This window comes from Blennius ocellaris (assembly GCF_963422515.1).
Source record: "Blennius ocellaris genome assembly, chromosome: 22".
Lineage (NCBI taxonomy): Eukaryota > Metazoa > Chordata > Actinopteri > Blenniiformes > Blenniidae > Blennius > Blennius ocellaris.
In genome coordinates this window covers 17,619,052-17,638,156 of record NC_137671.1, presented here as the reverse complement: position 1 = coordinate 17,638,156, position 19,105 = coordinate 17,619,052, and the positions used below count along the sequence as shown (strand labels likewise).

General features: G+C 44.9%; 1 protein-coding gene across 3 annotated transcripts in view; it reads right to left on the bottom strand.

Moving 5' to 3' along the window:
• The window catches only part of LOC308146557 (sorting nexin-4-like), a 29,313-nt gene extending 17,409 nt beyond the window's left edge, over positions 1 to 11,904 (bottom strand). For all 3 annotated transcript variants that reach the window (XM_080518443.1, XM_080518444.1, XM_080518445.1), the window contains exons 1-3: positions 11,829 to 11,904; positions 764 to 888; positions 532 to 670 (exon numbers count right to left, since the gene is read on the bottom strand). In XM_080518443.1, the coding sequence (XP_080374569.1) occupies positions 532 to 670; positions 764 to 888; positions 11,829 to 11,900 (336 nt within the window). In that variant the 5' untranslated portion in view covers positions 11,901 to 11,904. The remainder of the gene's footprint in view (positions 1 to 531; positions 671 to 763; positions 889 to 11,828) is intronic.
• Between the last annotated feature and the right edge of the window lie 7,201 nt (positions 11,905 to 19,105).

Genomic DNA, 19,105 nt, shown 5'->3' with positions numbered 1-19,105 from the left:
TCCAGCATGAGGGACGTTCCTTGCGGATTGTCCCAGACACTGCACCTGATGTCCAAGCTGCGACACGAGCGTTCAACACAGCCTGCTCCCACCTCGTCAAAAGGAACATTCACTTCAGGATGGCTTATGCAGCTTCACTCTTTTATAGCAAATCGCATCCAGAAGTCATTTAATGACCCTAACGAGGCTGAAGCTTTCCTTAAAACCATCACATGACTGGTGAAGTAACCTTTAATTCTCTGAATAATGAGACTGGTGAGTGCGATCGCCCTATCAATTCATTGACTTCATGACTATCTATCATGGAATATGGGTTTAACAAACATTTCATTTTAAGCACTCGCAGTACTTTATGATGTCTGACTTTTGGGTCTCCATTTTTTCATAATTTTGCAATAATTATGCACAAATCAAAATCATTGTTATATGTGTGAAATTGTGGAAAATAAATAAATGAAATACTTTGGTTTCTCTTGCTTCAATCATGTGATTGGAGATCTAAAACATGCAGAAGCTGGACCCTGAACTTACCCTCTTCTCAGGCAGAGGGGGAACCACGATGTACGGGTAGGTCATGATCAGGTAGTTCCGCAGCAGTTCAAAATCGCTGTACCTCCTCCACAAAGAGTCCGGGGCCGGGTTGCAACCTTCTGTCACGGCATCCATCGGCCTGCACACATCATCCATCAACGTCATCAGACCATGCCCTGCCCTGCCCACAGCCACGCCCACAACCACACCATCCAATCAATGTCCGACTCACCTGGTCTCAATCAGGTACACGGTGAACGTCTCCTGCATGCCCACTGCATTCTTTCCGCTCCTCTTCTCGGCCTCCGCCACACATATCTCCATCCTGCCCAGGAGTGTGGGTCCGTCCTCCACCATCTGAACCCCGAAGAACAAATCAACAGGCCATGGGTTTAATAATGTGAGCCAATAGCAATTAGCTTTGTGGAGCCATTTAAGCTTTGAGATGGAGCATTGCAAAGACTTATACAGCTTCTGTAATTTGTCCTGACTTCTTATGTAAAGGTACCTCGTCCAATTGAATAATGCTGTGGTCATTTCCAAACCGAGCATCAAACACAACACGGTGTCAGAAGATGGACTTGGAGAGGACTGACCGTTGGTGATGTAAGCCTCGCTTTGAAGTGAGCCAACAGAGCTAGCCCGCGAGCGTCACTATAATGAAGCACATTTCTGGAGGATATTTTGAACTTGCTCGTTGGAAAAAGAGGACATTTCAACCTGAGAATAGAAGAGCTACACCCACCTCCCAGTCTGCAGCTTTTATTTATTTGACCAGGTAAGTCAGTTGACAACTGGCTCTCGTTATTAATTATGACCTGGTAACGGGTAACTTGGTTAACCAAGTAGATCACAAACACACACAAACCAGACAATGCATTACCACCTCTGTGCAATAATAATGTATTTATTGTGCAACAACATGTCCACCCTTATATGCACTGTGTGCATGATAGTGCTCATCTTTTAGTTACTGGCTCTTTTCTGATTCACTTTCTTTTACTATATTTTATATTTTTTATCAAACTTTTATTGTGCACTGTGTGATTTTATTCTCCTATCCTGCATTGCTGCTGCTGCAACATTGGACATTTCTCTGTCTGTGAGATTAATGAAGGATTATCTAGTTTTTTTATCCAATATGGGAGAGGATTCAGGCAACGTTTATAACTGTATCTGACTGCCATTAATGCAGGTGAGCGGCATGGAAAAATGAAAGGAGCAGTTTTCCTGCATGTTGTGGATGATAAAGCACTGGAGGTTTACAACAAGTTCACATTTGCTGCTGATGAGGACAAGCTGACGCTGCAATTATTCATGGGAAAGTTTGAGGAATACTGTATCCACAAAATGAATGTGCGCTATGAGAGGCTCAGATTCTGCCCATGTATGTAGAAACCTGGCGAAACAGCTGATCAGTGTGTCACAAATTGGCAGTGCGAATGCCACAGAAGAGTAACACAGGACAATCCACCCAGAGGCAGTAGACACATCAATGATGTATAATTGGTTTTATTAATTTTTAAAAAGTGTCAGTTTCCTGGGAGAAAAGAGAGGGAAAATCATTTTTATGGGGCTATCATGGCTGAGCAAGTAAGTCTTACACAGTTTTTTCCTCAGATTTCTTTAGATTTTATGCTGGCACCAATGTATGGAGCTCGTTTTTTTTTTTTTTTTAAATAATAATTTTTATTAAGAATAAAATAACTTAAACATTCTGTAATTCAATCTTCTCAAGGGCTTTTTGGGAAGAAAAAGACATACCGTATTTTCCGCCCTATAAGGCACCTAAATACCTCAAATTTCCTCAAAAGCTGCCAGTGCGCCTTATAACCCAGTGCACCTTATATATGGACGATTGTTCTACTCAAGACTGCTATTTGACAGCTGAACAACCAGAAGCTTTTATTTTGACAACTCTACCTTCGCAACCAGACCTTCAGAGCGGACGACACTCCACACAACACCTTCATCACTCATGGTTGCACACCAACATTCTAACAAACCAAAATAAACTAGATGAAATAATTACTCCCTAAACTGGGGAACAAAAACACATAAACACAATCAACACACACACAAGCCCAACAACGAGCCACAATAACCTCCAACAACACAAAACATGAATTTGTCGCTGCAAGGCATGATGGGACATCATGCCTTGCAGCGACAAATTCAACCTGAGCTCCTCAGTGCAGCCGATAGAAACTCCCATAATTCATTGCAGCTGTTTGTGGTGTTTTAAATGCAATTACTGGGGGTTCTATTTGGTTTGTGGTGTCGGTAATAATTGTGTTGTGTTGTGTTTTTGTTGCTTAGTTCATGTAGTTTAGTTTATTAGCGGTAGTTGTAAGTTGTCAACCAGCAGTGAAGAAGGTTTTGTGTGTAGTGTCCTCCTGGCATAGGCTGCAGGTAGGACTATCAAAATAATGTGTGTGCACCTCTCTGGGTGTTAGAATCAGTGGAAAATGTAACCTAATGGCTTTGAGCTATAAAGGTTGCCGACCACTGGTCTATTCCATGCGCCTTATAGGGCGGTGCGCCTTATATATGAATGAAGTTGTAAATTATGTCAATCAATGTAGGTGCGCCTTATAACCCGGTGCGCCTTATAGGGCAGAAAATACGGTACACTGTAAAAAAATAACATGTTGACTTAAATATAAAAAGAATGTGCAAAGTCATTGCCCTACAATAACTAATTAATGTTAACTTAAATGATTTCTTGTGAGTTTGAAAGCTGGATAGAGGACAAGGTGGAGCAGAGAAGGCTAGAACTACAAAGAGGAAAGTTCTGGAAACAGATGCAACAAAATGTTTTGACATCCCACCAGCTTAACGGTTAGAAACAACAAATGGCGATGGAACAGGTAAGATGTTTAACATTGCCTCCAAACCACTGTTCAAGTCAACGAACTCTGTGGTGTTGTGGCATATAACATACAAATTCTATCATTTGAATAATAGTATGATGCAACACCACATACCTGGGAAACCTTTTGGCTCCTCAGAAACCAGATGGAGCAGGACTGATCCCAGGATAGGTCATATTATTATATTCAACATAATGAAGAGTGTGAGAAATGCCCTGAGATTCTCGATGATTCAGCTCTACATTAATGAAACTGAGCTGAACTTTGTCAAAAGAAGAGATTTGTGCCGAGTATTGAGAGCATTTTTAAAAAGTGATTTAGTGTGAGAAGCAGAGCCGCTGGTGACGAGGGCATTGAACCCGTCACTATGGAGGAACAGCTGAGCTGCTGGAACAGTGTGTGAACAATCAAGCAGTACTTCCAATATATGAGAGGTTTCTCAACAGTATATTTGATTAAAAACAGACTCAAGACTCTGACCAGTAGAAACTTGAGGGATTCCTGCTCATGAGCACTGAGGAAGAAATCCTCATGTCTGTGGCAATGATATTGTCATAAACCAAGTGGTAGAGACCAGGGCACTGCTCAGGGTTTATTCATGTTTTAGTATTGATCATGTATGCTTCTTTGAAAAACAGATGATAGTGTTACAAGAATGTTCTTTTTTTTAATTCTATATTTTGAATCTACTATTGTATGTTTTTATTTCATTTTTAAGGTTTGGATATCTGTTAACAAGTATGTGAAATAGAGATTCTGAAAAAACAAACCTGGGATTAAACCATTGTGACACAGGTTAGTTTGACCCTACTGATGATGTGTTGTTGCTATAGTAACCCTGCAGTATTGTATAATGTTGGTTAGGGCTGCCACAAGCGATCATTTTGATAGTGGGCTAATCACCGATTATGTTTTCGATTAGTCGACTAATCAGATCATATGTAAATTGAATGTAAAACATACAGCTTATCACACCACCATGAAGCTGCTCTTATATAACCATCATTAGTTTATATCCATCCATCCATCCATTGGCTACCGCTTTATCCGGGGCCGGGTCGCGGAGGCAGCAGTCCAAGCAGAGTTGCCCAGACTTCCCTCGCCCCAGACACTTCCTCCAGCTCCTCCGGTGGCACCCCAAGGTGTTCCCAGGCCAGCCGAGAGACATACTCTCTCCAGCGTGTCCTGGGTCTGCCCCGAGGCCTCCTACCGGAGGGACATGCCCGGAACACCTCCCTAGGGAGGCGTCCGGGGGGCATCCGAAATAGATGCCCGAGCCACCTCAGCTGGCTCCTCTCGATGTGGAGGAGCAGCGGCTCTACTCCGAGCTCCTCCCTGGTGACTGAGCTCCTCACCCTATCTCTAAGGGTGCGCCCAGCCACCCTACGGAGGAAGCTCATTTCAGCCGCTTGTATCCGGGATCTCGTTCTTTCGGTCATGACCCATAGTTCATGACCATAGGTGAGGGTAGGAACGAAGATCGACCGGTAAATCGAGAGCTTCGCTTTTTGGCTCAGCTCCTTCTTCACCACGACGGACCGGTACAACGTCCGCATAACTGCAGACGCTGCACCGATCCGCCTGTCGATCTCACGCTCCATCTTTCCCCCACTCGTGAACAAGACCCCAAGATACTTAAACTCCTCCACTTGGGACAAGGGCACTCCACCGACCTGGAGGGGGCAAGCCACCTTTTTCCGGTCGAGAACCATGGCCTCGGATTTAGAGGTGCTGATCTTCATCCCAGCTGCTTCACACTCGGCTGCGAACCGTGTCAGTGCACGCTGAAGGTCCAGGCTTGATGGGGCCAACAGAACCACATCATCCGCAAATAGCAGAGATGAGATTCTGTGGTCCCCAAACCGGACCCCCTCCGGCCCCCGGCTGTGCCTAGAAATTCTGTCCATATATATGATGAACAGAACCGGTGATAAAGGACACCCCTGCCGGAGGCCAACGTGCACAGGGAACAGGTCCGACTTACTGCCGGCAATGCGAACCAGACTCCTGCTCCGGGAATACAAGGACCGAACAGCCCTCAACAAGGGACCCCGGACTCCGTACTCCCGGAGCACCCCCCACAGGACATCTCGGGGGACGCGGTCGAACGCCTTCTCCAGATCCACAAAACACATGTGGACTGGTTGGGCGAACTCCCACGAACCCTCAAGCACCTGGTGGAGGGTATAGAGCTGGTCCAGTGTTCCACGACCAGGACGAAAACCGCATTGTTCCTCTTGGATCCGAGGTTCGACTAACGGCCGGACCCTCCTCTCCAGTACCCTGGAATAGACTTTCCCGGGGAGGCTGAGGAGTGTGATCCCTCTGTAGTTGGAACACACCCTCCGATCCCCCTTCTTAAAGAGAGGGACCACCACCCTGGTCTGCCAGTCCAGAGGTACTGTCCCCGCCCGCCACGCGATGTTGCAGAGACGAGTCAACCACGACAGTCCCTGCACATCCAGAGACTTAAGGAACTCTGGGCGAATCTCATCCACTCCCGGTGCCTTGCCACCGAGGAGCTTCACAACAACCTCGGTGACTTCAGCTTGGGAAATGGACGAGTCCACCTCTGAGAACCCAGTCTCTGCTTCCTCAATGGAAGACGTGGTGGCGGGATTGAGGAGGTCCTCGAAGTATTCCTTCCACCGCCCGACAATATCCCCAGTTGAGGTCAACAGCTCCCCACTTCCACTGTAAACAGTGTTGGTGGAGAACTGCTTCCCCCGCCTGAGGCGCCGGACGGTTTGCCAGAATTTCCTCGAGGCCGACCGAAAGTCCTCCTCCATGGCCTCTCCGAACTCCTCCCAGACCCGAGTTTTTGCCTCCACCACAGCCCGGGCTGCAGCTCGCTTGGCCTGCCGGTACCTGTCGATTGCCTCGGGAGTCCTATGAGCTAACAGTGCCCGGTAGGACTCCTTCTTCAGCTTGACGGCATCCCTTACTTCCGGTGTCCACCACCGGGTTCGGGGATTGCCGCCACGACAGGCGCCAGAGACCCTGCGGCCACAGCTCCGAGCAGCAGCTTCGACAATGGAAGTGGAGAACATGGTCCACTCGGACTCAATGTCTCCAACCTCCCTCGGGATCTGTGAGAAGCTCTCCCGGAGGTGGGAGTTGAAGGCTGCGCGGACGGAGGGCTCGGCCAGATGTTCCCAGCAGACCCTCACAACACGTTTGGGCCTGCCGAGTCTATCCGGCCTCCTCCCAGTCCAGCGCATCCAACTCACCACCAGGTGGTGATCAGTTGACAGCTCTGCCCCTCTCTTTACCCGAGTGTCCAAGACACACGGCCGGAGATCAGATGACACGACCACAAAGTCTATCATTGACCTCCGGCCTAGGGTGTCCTGGTGCCATGTGCACTTATGGACACCCCTGTGCTCGAACATGGTGTTCGTTATCGTCAATCTGTGACTAGCACAGAAGTCCAATAACAGAACACCACTCGGGTTCAGATCGGGGAGGCCGTTCCTCCCAATCACCCCCTTCCAAGTCTCGCTGTCATTGCCCACGTGGGCGTTGAAGTCCCCCAGGAGAACAATGGAGTCCCCAGTTGGGGCACTATCCAGCACCCCTCCCAGGGACTCCAAGAAGGTTGGGTACTCTGAACTGCTGTTCGGTGCATAGGCCGAGACAACAGTCAGAGACCTGTCCCCTACTTGTAGGCGTAGGGACGCAACCCTCTCGTTCACCGGGGTGAACTCCAACACATGGCGGCTGAGCTGTGGGGCAATAAGCAAGCCCACTCCAGCCCGCCGCCTTACACCGTGGGCAACTCCAGAGAAGTGGAGTATCCAGCCCCTGTCGAGGAGCTGGGTTCCAGAGTCCAAGCTGTGAGTGGAGGTGAGCCCGACTATATCTAGGCGGTATCTCTCAACCTCCCTCACAAGCTCGGGCTCCTTCCCCCCCAGCGAGGTCACATTCCATGTCCCAAAAGCCAGAGTCCGTGTCCGGGGATCGGGTCGTCGAGGCCCCTGCCGTCGACTGCCACCCAATCCACACTGCACCCGACTCCACCCATTAGTTTATATATAAAGTATATATGCTTTATTAAAAATAAAGACAATTAAGATGATAGTTCAGTAAACCTTGAACGAAATATGCTTGTAGTAGCAAACACTTGTTTAACTGTGTAGAATAAAGTGCAAATAAAAAGGCCCTCCGATGGGGTGGAGGCTGCAGGGATGCACGACCGGTCGTACTTTTGTAGCACTGAAACATAACGTGAGCAAACATTCGCGTTACCACATTTCCTATTCCAACACATCACTTTAATGTGACAGAAAAACCATGAAATACGTGTTCTGAGGGCGGCTAATGAATCAAATCGTCATCGCTAATGTTAGCGTTTACAGCTATACTAGTAGGTCGTGAGTTTGCTCTTTGTTTATGCTAATATTAGCAGCTAACGAGCCAGTTAGCTTGCTGAGACGACGGTCCCTCTTCATCGTTGTCATAAGCCACAACGTGCTTCCTTCTCAGCTGCTCGTGCTTCACAGTTGTGCTGCCGTGGAAGGCAAGTTCTGTCTTGCAGATATTGCGTTGCACGCTTTTCTCTTATATTTTCTTAAAATGCTCCCACACTTTTGAGCTCCGCTACCGCCGGGTAGCCATGATACCTGAGCCCGTCTGGTAGAACTTCAGGTGACGTCACGGCTCACCCCGATTACCACTACCGCACGTATGTCAAGGACAGAAAGGCAGACAGTGGAAGGTGCCGCTGCAGTTTTGAAAATAAAAATGACACGTCGACTATTAAATTAGTTAATGGTGACAAGTCGACGAATCGTGGCAGCCCCAACATTGGTGCACTTGTGTTGAACATTTTCATTATGAAGCAACCCTTACTTGAAATGAATTGGAAATATTTTAGAAAAATACACTGAATTCCAAGGCTTTACAGGACAGTGCCATGGACTTCATTTGTAAGATTATAAGATGATTACATGATTTTAATAGGTTGTGATCTAAAGTGGGCCGGTGTGAAGTATGAAACTCCAGGGCTCAACATGAGTCCAATGCTGACCCGCCCTACAGCCCCTCTGATTGGCTCTGACTGGGAACAAGAGGTGTTTAAAGTGACCAATCAAAAAGGAGGGGAGGCAGTCTATCCAGTGTTTTTCAACCACTGTGCCGCAGCACACTGGTGTTTCCGCGAGATCTAGTCAAGTGAGCCGTGGGAAATTATCCAATTTCACATTTTTTCTAAAAAAACATTTGCTCTCACAGCAACAGTGTTGCAGAGTAATGATGTATAAATACTCTTCACCACTAGAGGGCAGCACAGAACTTTGCCGGTGAAATGTAAAGTGACAGACGTCAGTGTGGTTCATCTCCACCTCCTGCTACCATCTTGTATCAAAGTACTGTGTCAGTGACAGTGATGGAGAAGTTTTAGAAAACCAGGATCTCAGCTCTTCATCCATCAGGTCCAGGTTTCACACTGAGGGAGGCACTATTCAAAAAAGTCCTTGCTTTCTGGATTTACTGGATTCCTGTTGATAAAACTTTGATGAGAAAGACTTTATATTGTTAATAGAGGCTACAGAGTTGAACTTTTTAACATTTTCGGGTGGTGGTGTGCCTCCACATTTTTCCAAAGAAAAAAGTGTGTCTTGGCTCAAAAAAGGTTGAAAAACACTGGTCTATGCAATGCCCACCCCCAAAGTGCCAAAAGTCAACATCACCACAGGCAGAATTCACACACCGAGACAGCGCGTGCACAAAAAGGCTCTACGTGTGCACAGAAAGTGGTTTGACTGTGTGCGATGACGGTTTTTATGTGCTTGGGTTTTTGGCGACGCCATAAGAAACCACCGGAAAGGCTTAGTGAAAAACTTGTCAGAATTTAATGCCACCTTAGTTGATGATGGTTTAGACTAAAACTATTTGAAGTGAGTGTGGTTAAATTAATCTATCATTGACAACAGTGAAGAAATGCTCTGTAAGTATGGAGGGCTGACTCTGCTAATAATAAATAATTAAATAATTAAATGTGTCATTAATTCATTAAAATTGGAATTGAATATATAAATATGTCATTAATTAATTAAAATATGAAAGAATTTTATTTAAAAAAAATACATTTATTTCACAACATATTTAATTATTTCATGGTCCGGTGTCGCACGGCTTCATGAATCAATTGTATCTGTCAGATTCAGTGGGCGGGTCCTGACACCTGATTGGTTCCCCTGCACATCTAGTCAGAACAGATGGAGCTCAGATAAAGGATCGCTGCAGAGCGAGTGAATATATTGGGATACACTGGGTGGCTCTGGATGCTAAAGTCTTCTCCTGACTCACTGTGAAACTCGTCTTGTTTCCACCGTAGACTTTATCAAGAGGAGACCCGTGAGGCTGCCGCAGAGCAGGAAATACGGCCGCCGCCTTGGTCGCTCGTATGTCCTGACTATATGGATATCCGTTAAGGATGCAGAGTCTGAACGTAACCACCGTGTTTATAAACTGTAAGAATCCATTCTAGTGGTGACGTTTGAATCTTGGTCACAGGCTGATGTTGTGGGAGCTCCTTTCAGAACAAAGCAATGGTTTGACTGGATCAGCATTAGCCCCGCCCACTGGGTTTAAAGGGCGACTTCGACAGATAAAATCAATTCATGAAGCCGTGCAACATCGGACCATGAAATAATTAAATACATTGTGAAATAATTAGACATGTTTTTACATAAAATGATTTCATGTTTTAACTAATTAATGACACATGTATATATTTAATTCCAATTGTAAATAATTAACGACTTAATTATTTAATGGCGTATTTAATTATTTCATTTTGGTACAGTCAACCCTCCATATGTAAACACTGCTGCAGTTTGTAGGATTATTATAGAAAGTACATTTTCATTAAGAAAAGCGAGATGTAATGGTTTGATCCAATAGAAATTGGTCTTGTGGAATTGCTTATGTTTTAAGATGGAGCAGGCGCAGTCAGACGGGTGTTGAATGCACTGAGCAGTGCAGCGTTTCTGTGACGTGTCCTAATGTTTACATTGCTATATAAAAGGTACTCAGTAGCGTGCCTTGCGGCCGCACATTATGTCCTACAGTAATACACAATCCCAATCCAATGTAAGGCCACGACTATGCATCAGTACTTAATCCACACCAACATGACAGCTGATCAACAACCACAACACATCAAGACACACTGAGCAGCTTCACCATCACATCATTCTCCAGTGTTTCCAACAGGTTTACACTTGTCTGTCTGTGTGCACCATTGTATGGGAAACACCACTTTACAATCAAAAACACCACCAAATGCCAACAGCAGCTCCAATCTAATCCGGAGAAAGTAATAAAAAAAAAAAACCTGGCATCACCGTCACTTGTAGATTAAATCCATCCTGCTGTAAAATGCTGACAAAGCCTTTTGTTGGTCTGAGTGAGGTCATCATTTCTGTGTCGGTCTTCTTCTACTCATAACTGAAAAAGGTCCTGAAGCAGGTCCTCTATAGTATCATGATCTTCATGTTAAATCAGCCTCCATCACTCCAGAATAGCAGATCATAACAGAGTCACCACCTCCTGCCCATGAGCCCATGAGCCAATCAGACAAGCTAATTTCAATGACCACACCCAGACCAGCACTAGAAACTCTGCTGGCCCGCAGGCGGTCCGTCAAAAACACATCAACATCTGATTGGCTGATGATACTGTCACTCAACATTTTAACCCAATAGCAGCGTCCAGCTTCCATCAGAGGTTAGCAATGAAGCTACTGCTAGCCCCAGCAGAGGAAAGGAGCTGTGATGTGTTTAGAGGACATAGGAGATTTGAGCTCCACAAAATATAACCAGTCGTCTTCTGGATAAAGTTTCTAAAGTCACTAATTGATTCCAGACAGATTTACGAGTCACTTTATAGTTATAAAAAATAAAAAAAATAAAAAATTTTTTTGATAATGCTAGCTGCTCGCCCTGCTGCACACCACTGAAGGAACCGTGTCCAAGTAAATAACGGTGTGGTCATTTTCAAAGTCACCAAGAAACACAGCTGGTATCATCTGATCTCAGCAAGAGGGGAAACTGTGTAGCTGGAGGGGGAACCCCAGAGAGGGTGGATGTGGTGGATGTGGTGGTACCCCCCCCTAAAAAGGCACCCCTGTGTGTGTATGTGGTGGGCTTGGCGGGGTGCCCCCCTCTACTCAGGGTGCCAACTACCTGCCTGCGGCCTCGGAGGTGTGCAGAAACGCCCCTGTGCTTTCTAGAAAAGCTAACGTGAATCACCACGCTCGCTGCTAGCTTCTAAAACCTCGTTAAAACTCCTCTTCTCCAGTTCGCTGCTAGGCTAGTGTGAAGGCAGCTCGGAGCCCTTAGCAAAACACGTCATGCGTAACGTAACGGCGGAGTAACGCCACAGGGACGTCGGAGTAGCGATGTAAAAAGGGGGTGTTACCGTGTTGTCGGCGGTCGTCTGGTCCGACTCGTCGTCAGTAAGCAGAGAATCTTCCTTTCCATCCTCCATCATCCTTCCCGGATGAAGACGAGGATGATGATGAAGCTGACTCACCGCGCATGCGCTAAGCATCCGCCCGTCAACCAGGGCCGCTCACACATATTCTACATATTAGGGGCCACGGGGTGCCCCGTTTTTAAAAATTGAGGGTGGCACACAAAAAACGTGACATGCAACAAAGTGGGATTATATAGTAAAAGCCGAGCAGTTTATTGTTCCGTCTTCAAACACAAATTGTTCAAAATCAGCCCAAAACATATTCTTTCAAAATTGCTAATAAAAAAATTAATAGTGAATCCATCCATGCTGCCTCTCCCAAGTCAGGAAGAAATTTCACTAATCCATCACTAAGTAAACAAGAAGAAGATGGAAAAAAATCAAGGAGAGCAAGACATCCTAAATAAGATTTATAGTACAGGACACCATTGGCCCGAGATTGGTGAGTTTTTTGTTTCGAGGTTGGTTCAAGCCTGAAGTCTTGCAAAGCTCATGCTTTACCCTACATTGATTTATTTTCTTGATTTCTTCCACCTCTTCAGACTGAATATTTGTGTACTGCTCTCATTTTGATTGCCCATCAACTTGAAGTCTGAGTAATCATTTTTATAAATACATTTAAAAAAAGCCTAATCAAAGTCAATGCAAAGTAAAATGAACCCAGACCTTAAGTTTTAGTTTTTAATACTGAGTCTATTTGCAATATTCCAGTTAAATAAACTAACAAATAATGAAAAGCTGTGTACATGTTGTTGGGATCTTACAAGACCACAGAAAGTTTGTTCATTTCTAAGGAAAGACTATTTTCGTTTGTCATGATACACAGTCATGACAAATGAAAATTAATTCTGAATTCTGACCCAGGAATGTGATTAACCATCACACCCAGTGGGGGGACCTTTTGCCACAGCAGACCCTCCCCCACTTTCTGCTGAAAAGACGCTTCCCTCATGCACTCAGCCAGTCACTGATTGGGTGAAGCTCTCAGGATTCAACACCTTCAAATCCACAAACTTTCAAGAAAAGCCTGCAAAAGCAGTCTTGCTGAGAGTCTTGCAGCGAGCCTTCCCCGAGTAGGTGGGTTGCTGGAGACAGTTCACCTAGCGTTAGCATCCAGCTAACACAAGAGGCCTGCAACCAGAGGCCTTCACTCCTCAACTCCTCTGCTGACCCGACCACGAGGGTCAGACCTTCCCCTGATCCAGAGACCAGCACCCAGAGTCTGATCTCCCATCAACCAGGAAAACCAACCAGTTTCTCATCTTGTTTTGTAGTCCCATCACACGTCTCCCACACACACTCCCTCCACCCCTCTCCCTCTCCTTCTCTCTCCACACACACACACACACACACACACACACACACACACACACACACACACACACACACACACACACACACACACACACACACACACACACACCAAGCTGTATATAGGTAGTTAGAATCTGTGTTTTATTTGTTTTCATTGTAAATAAATATAATTTTTGGAATCATACTTGCTGTTTTATTAATTAGCACAAAGGTGAATGAAATGTCGACTCTTCTGTGTCAAGAACTCCAAAATCCTTCAAGCTTTACTGTTAATTCTGGTAATTTTAATTAATTTGACTATTAATTCAAATTCCTGATGAACTGTTTAGTATATCTTATGAGACTGATAGAACTGAATTGACTATCATTTCCTGTTAAGACAGGTGGAGCTCCGAGGTTCTGATACAGATCACATTAAATTTCAATTACATAATTAACAACTATCTTTGATAATTATTAATCATTATTGATAGCCAAACAACATAAATAGTGATCCATATGAGGTAAGAAATCCCTACAATGTGGACTGACACTGATAGAAATGTGTGGACAAATGATTTCAGTAGAGACATGTCCTGTCAAATACCTGAGCACACCCTTAAGTCTCACCCAACATAAGCTGAATGAACTTTCGATATTTGAATTGAAACTGGAATATGGTACAACTCATTGATTCATATTATTAAAAAAATAACTTTGTTTTTCTCAGCTCAGGGTCTCTCGCAGAGCCAGGGCCCGAAAACCATCCAACAGACCCACAAGGAGGCTGAGATTGAAGAGCAGACAAAGGAAGTGGCCCCCCCTTCCTGAAGGCTATGATGACTGCTGTGCTCAAGACGGCAGTGATAATTAGCTCTCCACCGCCTGGCGGAGACGCTCCTCTTGCATTCTGATAGAATGTCCACACTGACTGCAATATTTACACTCGGAGCAGCTCGACATGTACTGCTTTGCTGCACAGAATTCCACACCAGGTAGCCTATGAACCCGACCAACATGCAGAGGAGACTGCCTGGATTACTTAAATATCTAAACTCAGGCACTGAGAAACAGCTGCAAGCCCTTTGTGCTCTTCAGCCGCTGATCATTGCCTTAGGTCATCCTCCAAGTAAGAGCTGTATCATCGTGTACTACTTCTAATGGAAATAGCTTTCTAGCACCTTCCCTTTTCCAAAAATAGAGACCAAAGAGTAGTTCCAGCGCAATGGATAAATACAACGTCCAAGAAAGAAATCTAAAAAAAACCCCAAAAACTATGGGTTAGTCCAAATAGTCCCTCCTATCTCTAGGTATGTGACAAAAAATTGTAAGCTCTTTAAAAATGTTTTGGATCAGTTCAACACGATACAGCATGGAAAAAGCAACACAATGACAGATTTTTAAAATAGGTTGAGAAACAAAACAGTTATGGCAATTTTAGCATCACTTTCCATGGAGATTATCTTCCATCATTTTTCTTTGAAAACTGTGATCGCAGATCAAATGAGAGAAAATGTATCATAACATCTTTGTTTATCAAAATATTAAAGTGAAATTTTCAGGATATTGAGAATTTAGTACCATCATTTGAAAACTGAAAATAATTATCTGAGCTAATTAGATTCCTAATTATCATAATACGCATCAATCTGTTTCTCAGTGATCCGTGACCGTATGGCCCCAGTTGCCGTCACATTGTTGACAAAACACTGTTGAAAAATGCTCAGTTATCGGCCCAACGGGTGAAAAGTTTTACCAGGAATACCTCATTTATGACATCTTAAGATGTCCCCGGGTCATATAAAAGTTTTTCTGGTCGTCAGATCTCAATGAAACTGTCAGTTGTGAGTTGGAACATAGTAACACACCAGGAGGGAGTGTACAGCAGCTGAATTGCACATTATAATGTTCAATTGCATCGATCAATCTGAAAAACTGGCCGATCTGAAAACACCGATACATCAGCATCAGCGGGATGCAGAGAAAATTACTGCGTGGAATGCACGTTTTGTCACATACTTACTATCTCCTTTCCGATCTCCATTTCTTTTACCCCCGGAGGTGTTTAAGTGGTAAGGATCATGATAAGGAGCATCATATGGAAGTCAATGAAGATATGTTCAAAGCCAGATTCATCGAGTCATCGGCCTATTAAAGGAAACACACAGACTCCATCTTCAGGGCAAGTTAGCATTACCAATTACAATCACCTGAATGTTTTTGGAATGTGGGAGGAAACCATGAACCCAGCGGAAACGAACGCACACGAGGAGAAACGCTTCCACCTGGATATAGACTCAGGACTTTATCCCTGTGAGGCGAGAACACTAACCACTGCACCAATGAGACAGCTGACAATGACATGACAGAGCTGATAAAACATTTACTCATGTACATATTTGTATTCGCAAGATGAAAAGTTACCAAAGTGGCAAGTCTACTTGCCTCATTATCTTATGGACAGATCAGTAATTATACAGGCTGTTATGGTCTGTGTGGGGTTAGGTGGACTCAATGGATGCCAGACACTGCCGTGGAATGAAAAACCTTTATTCTTAAACAGAAACTAAAAATCCTAAAGTCAGGTAGCAAAAAGTCTATGGCACAATGAAGCTGCAGCTCAAGGGAGAGAACTACAAAAAAGCATGAAAGCTGCACCACAAGAGGGCAGGAACACAGACTTACTACATGCAGCAACACAAGACCTCTCTGAGAAACACAGACATACCCACAAGACAAGTTCCTTATATGCTATAAGCACCAGGTGCAGCTAATCACATCCAGGCATAGGTGAGAGACATCAGAGCAGGGAACAGCAATGAGATATGAGGAGAAACCAAGGAGCCTGAAACAAGAGACAGAGTTCGACATGCACAAAAACAGAAGAACAAACATGAACCCCAACACTACCATCCCCTCAATGGCCAGCTCCTGATGGCCCAAGGTCTGTCCAGGAGGGAGCAGGTCTGGAGGTCTGGAACAGGGCCGACCCCGATGCCACTGGGCCCCTTCGAAAAGGGATGAAACGAGTCAACATCACCTCGGACCCCTCTGCCGCAACGGCAAAGCAGGCTACCGTCACTGTCCTGTGAGACAATGACGAGATCAATCTATCTCAAGGGCTGAAGAAGAATGTATGGCATTGAAGAGTCATTTGGAAGAGCTGAAGCTGCAACAAGAATCACGAAGAGCAGATGACAGATATGCATTACGCTCAAGAAAGGAGGAGCCAGCTGACAAGATGCTCAGAGTAATCAGAGATTTTCCACTTCTCGCGGTGAATTATCGCAAGATCTCCGCCGCAGCCGGAGCCACGGGGTTGAGAGATGTAAACAAACCCCAGAGGAGTGGATTCGTTCAGCTGGGAGAAGTTGCTGGGTTGTAGCCATGTCTCAGTTAAACAGAGAAGGTGGAGCTTACGGTCATTGCGGAGGTCCTGGATGAGTTGTCCCTTGGTGGTCAGTGAGCGGATGTTGAACAGAGCGAAGTTGAGTGTGGTGTTGTCGCAGCTGAAGGTGGTGTTAGCCGACTGAGCGAGGCGGGCTAACACGCTGTGGTGGACAGCTCGGCCGGTGGAGCGAGGAGGGCAACGGAAGCTGGACCAGATGGACCTTATTGCTGTCGAGCTGCTTCGGCGGAAACCCTGGTGAGACCCTCGATGGATGTATCTCCAGTGGGGCTGGAAGATGATGTCTGGGTGGAGGCGGAGCGCCGCTGGCAGAGGACAGGCAGGTGACAGCGCAGTCGCAACAGCCTGGAAGCCGTGTACTGGAAGACACCGGTCACCGGCAGCTGAACAGGCAGCAGGAGGAGCCAGATGCATACCGACCAGATGTAACTCCTGCCGGCCGACATTGCAGACGAGGGCTTGGTTGGTGTCGCATCCAAAAACAATGTTTGACCTGTTGAAGCCTGCAGCAGTGAAAGACATTGTTCGAAGCCAACAGGAAAAACAGAGAACGTCGAGCAAAGAAGAGTCTTTCCATCAGGAGAAACATCGTGTTAGCACGGAACTATGGTGAAGAACGTTAATGGGTTCCTGCTACTGTTGATGCTCAGACTGGACCCATCTCTTACACCATCCAGACGAGTCACAACATCTGGTGGAGACATGCTGATCAGTCCCTGTCTGCATCGCCAGGGTCAGTGGAGCTGTCTTCCAAAGATTCATCAGATGCCATTTCTGACTTTACAGTTCCTCTTCACTCTGAAGTACGACACCCGGCTCCAGAGACGTCTGTTCCAGCTGCCAATAGGACTTCAGAGGGGACTGAGACTCCTGTGCTTTTGAGTTCTCTGAACGTTTGACCTTCAATGGACTGTAAAGCAGATGTTCCTGCTGAGCGCAGGTACCTTACAAGAGAGCAGCGACCACCTGAACAGTTGAGTCTTTAGTTAAGCAACTATCCCAAACCATCAGGGCAGAATAATCCTCTTGGGATCAGTTGAGGGAGTCAAGCAGTCTACCCCACCCCTGAGTTATAGTTAAGCATGTTTTGTGTTTTCAAAAGTCTTATTTTGATATTGAGTTGATTGGGTTTGTACATATGTTTATAATGACACAATATTTGATGCCATGAATGAGATGTTTATACAGTATTTTGTTAGGTGGACATGTGTTGTAAGAGGGGAGGAGACTTTGTGTATTTGGACCTACTGGGGCTACCATAGTTGTAGTTGACAAGAAGCATTATGGGGATTGGACTGTGTGTCTTGTTATTGCCCAGCAGCGCCCCCGTGTATGTTCGGGAGTACATAAATAAAAGGTAAATTGAATACTGTGACCATATCCTTGAGATACAACAATTTGCACCGTGTGTATTTTTTTTCTTATCATTTAATTTAAACTGCAACAGCCAGATAATCAACATCTAAATCAACTGGTGGTCAAGTTCAAAGCTCACAGACAGCCTGAAGGGGGCAGCAGCGCAAAGCGGCGTTGTTTACTCTCCCATCAAACCAAGAAGAGACTCAACTTCCAGGTTTTCCAGCAAACCAAGCTTGAAATAAAAATTACATTTGTATTTATTTCCCCAATTGTGTTGAACAAATGCATAACAGGAAATGGGAAATGACCCGATTTCCATTTTTCCATTTTCAATTACCAAATGAGAAACCGGAGACGGGCCGTCTCCCATTTTTTCCTCCACCAACATCAAATTGGAAAACAAAAATCACATGGTTTCCCGTTTTCTGGCATCAAAAGGAAAATCGAATGGCCGAAAGGTACACAGACCTGTATGTCCTGACTTTCCAAATAAAAGCCCCAAACTCCATCAAAATAAAAATCCTTGTTTATCGAAATGACAATGTTGACTTCAAAATAGATATTAAGTGTTTACCTCGGCAAGGGGGGAGATTGCATTAATAATAAAAGCCCAACTTTTTTTCAAAATAAAAGTCCTTGTTTATTACAATAAAAAAAAATCTTCAAAATAGATTTTACATTGTTTTACAACTTGGCAAAAAACAAACAAACAAACAAAAAAAAACCATAGGCTTGGGGTGAGCTGGCTTTTAAAATAAAAGCCCCATATATTTTCAAAATACAAGTCCTTGTTTATTAAATTACACCAGAAACCTTATACATTTTTATTTAGGGTTTAGCGATGTTAGCAGAGTCCACTTTTTGACGTGCCATACAACACAGAAAGCATCTTTGCTCTTTGTTTGATATTTTCTTCTGCATCCACTGCCACACCCTTATGTCGTTTTCATATGTGCAAGCTCTTCACAAGTTGTACTCACATCATCACAAATGGACGTCACGGCGGTTGCCATGACAAAATAATGTTTAAGGCAAGATGCAAATAACAACGAAATGAGAGCATATCTCAACAGCGAGATTAGAGCCTCCCACATTTTTCCACATAAGTCGTTCTTTTAAACCTTCAAAATGTATATTTTATCAATATATAAATGGGCCA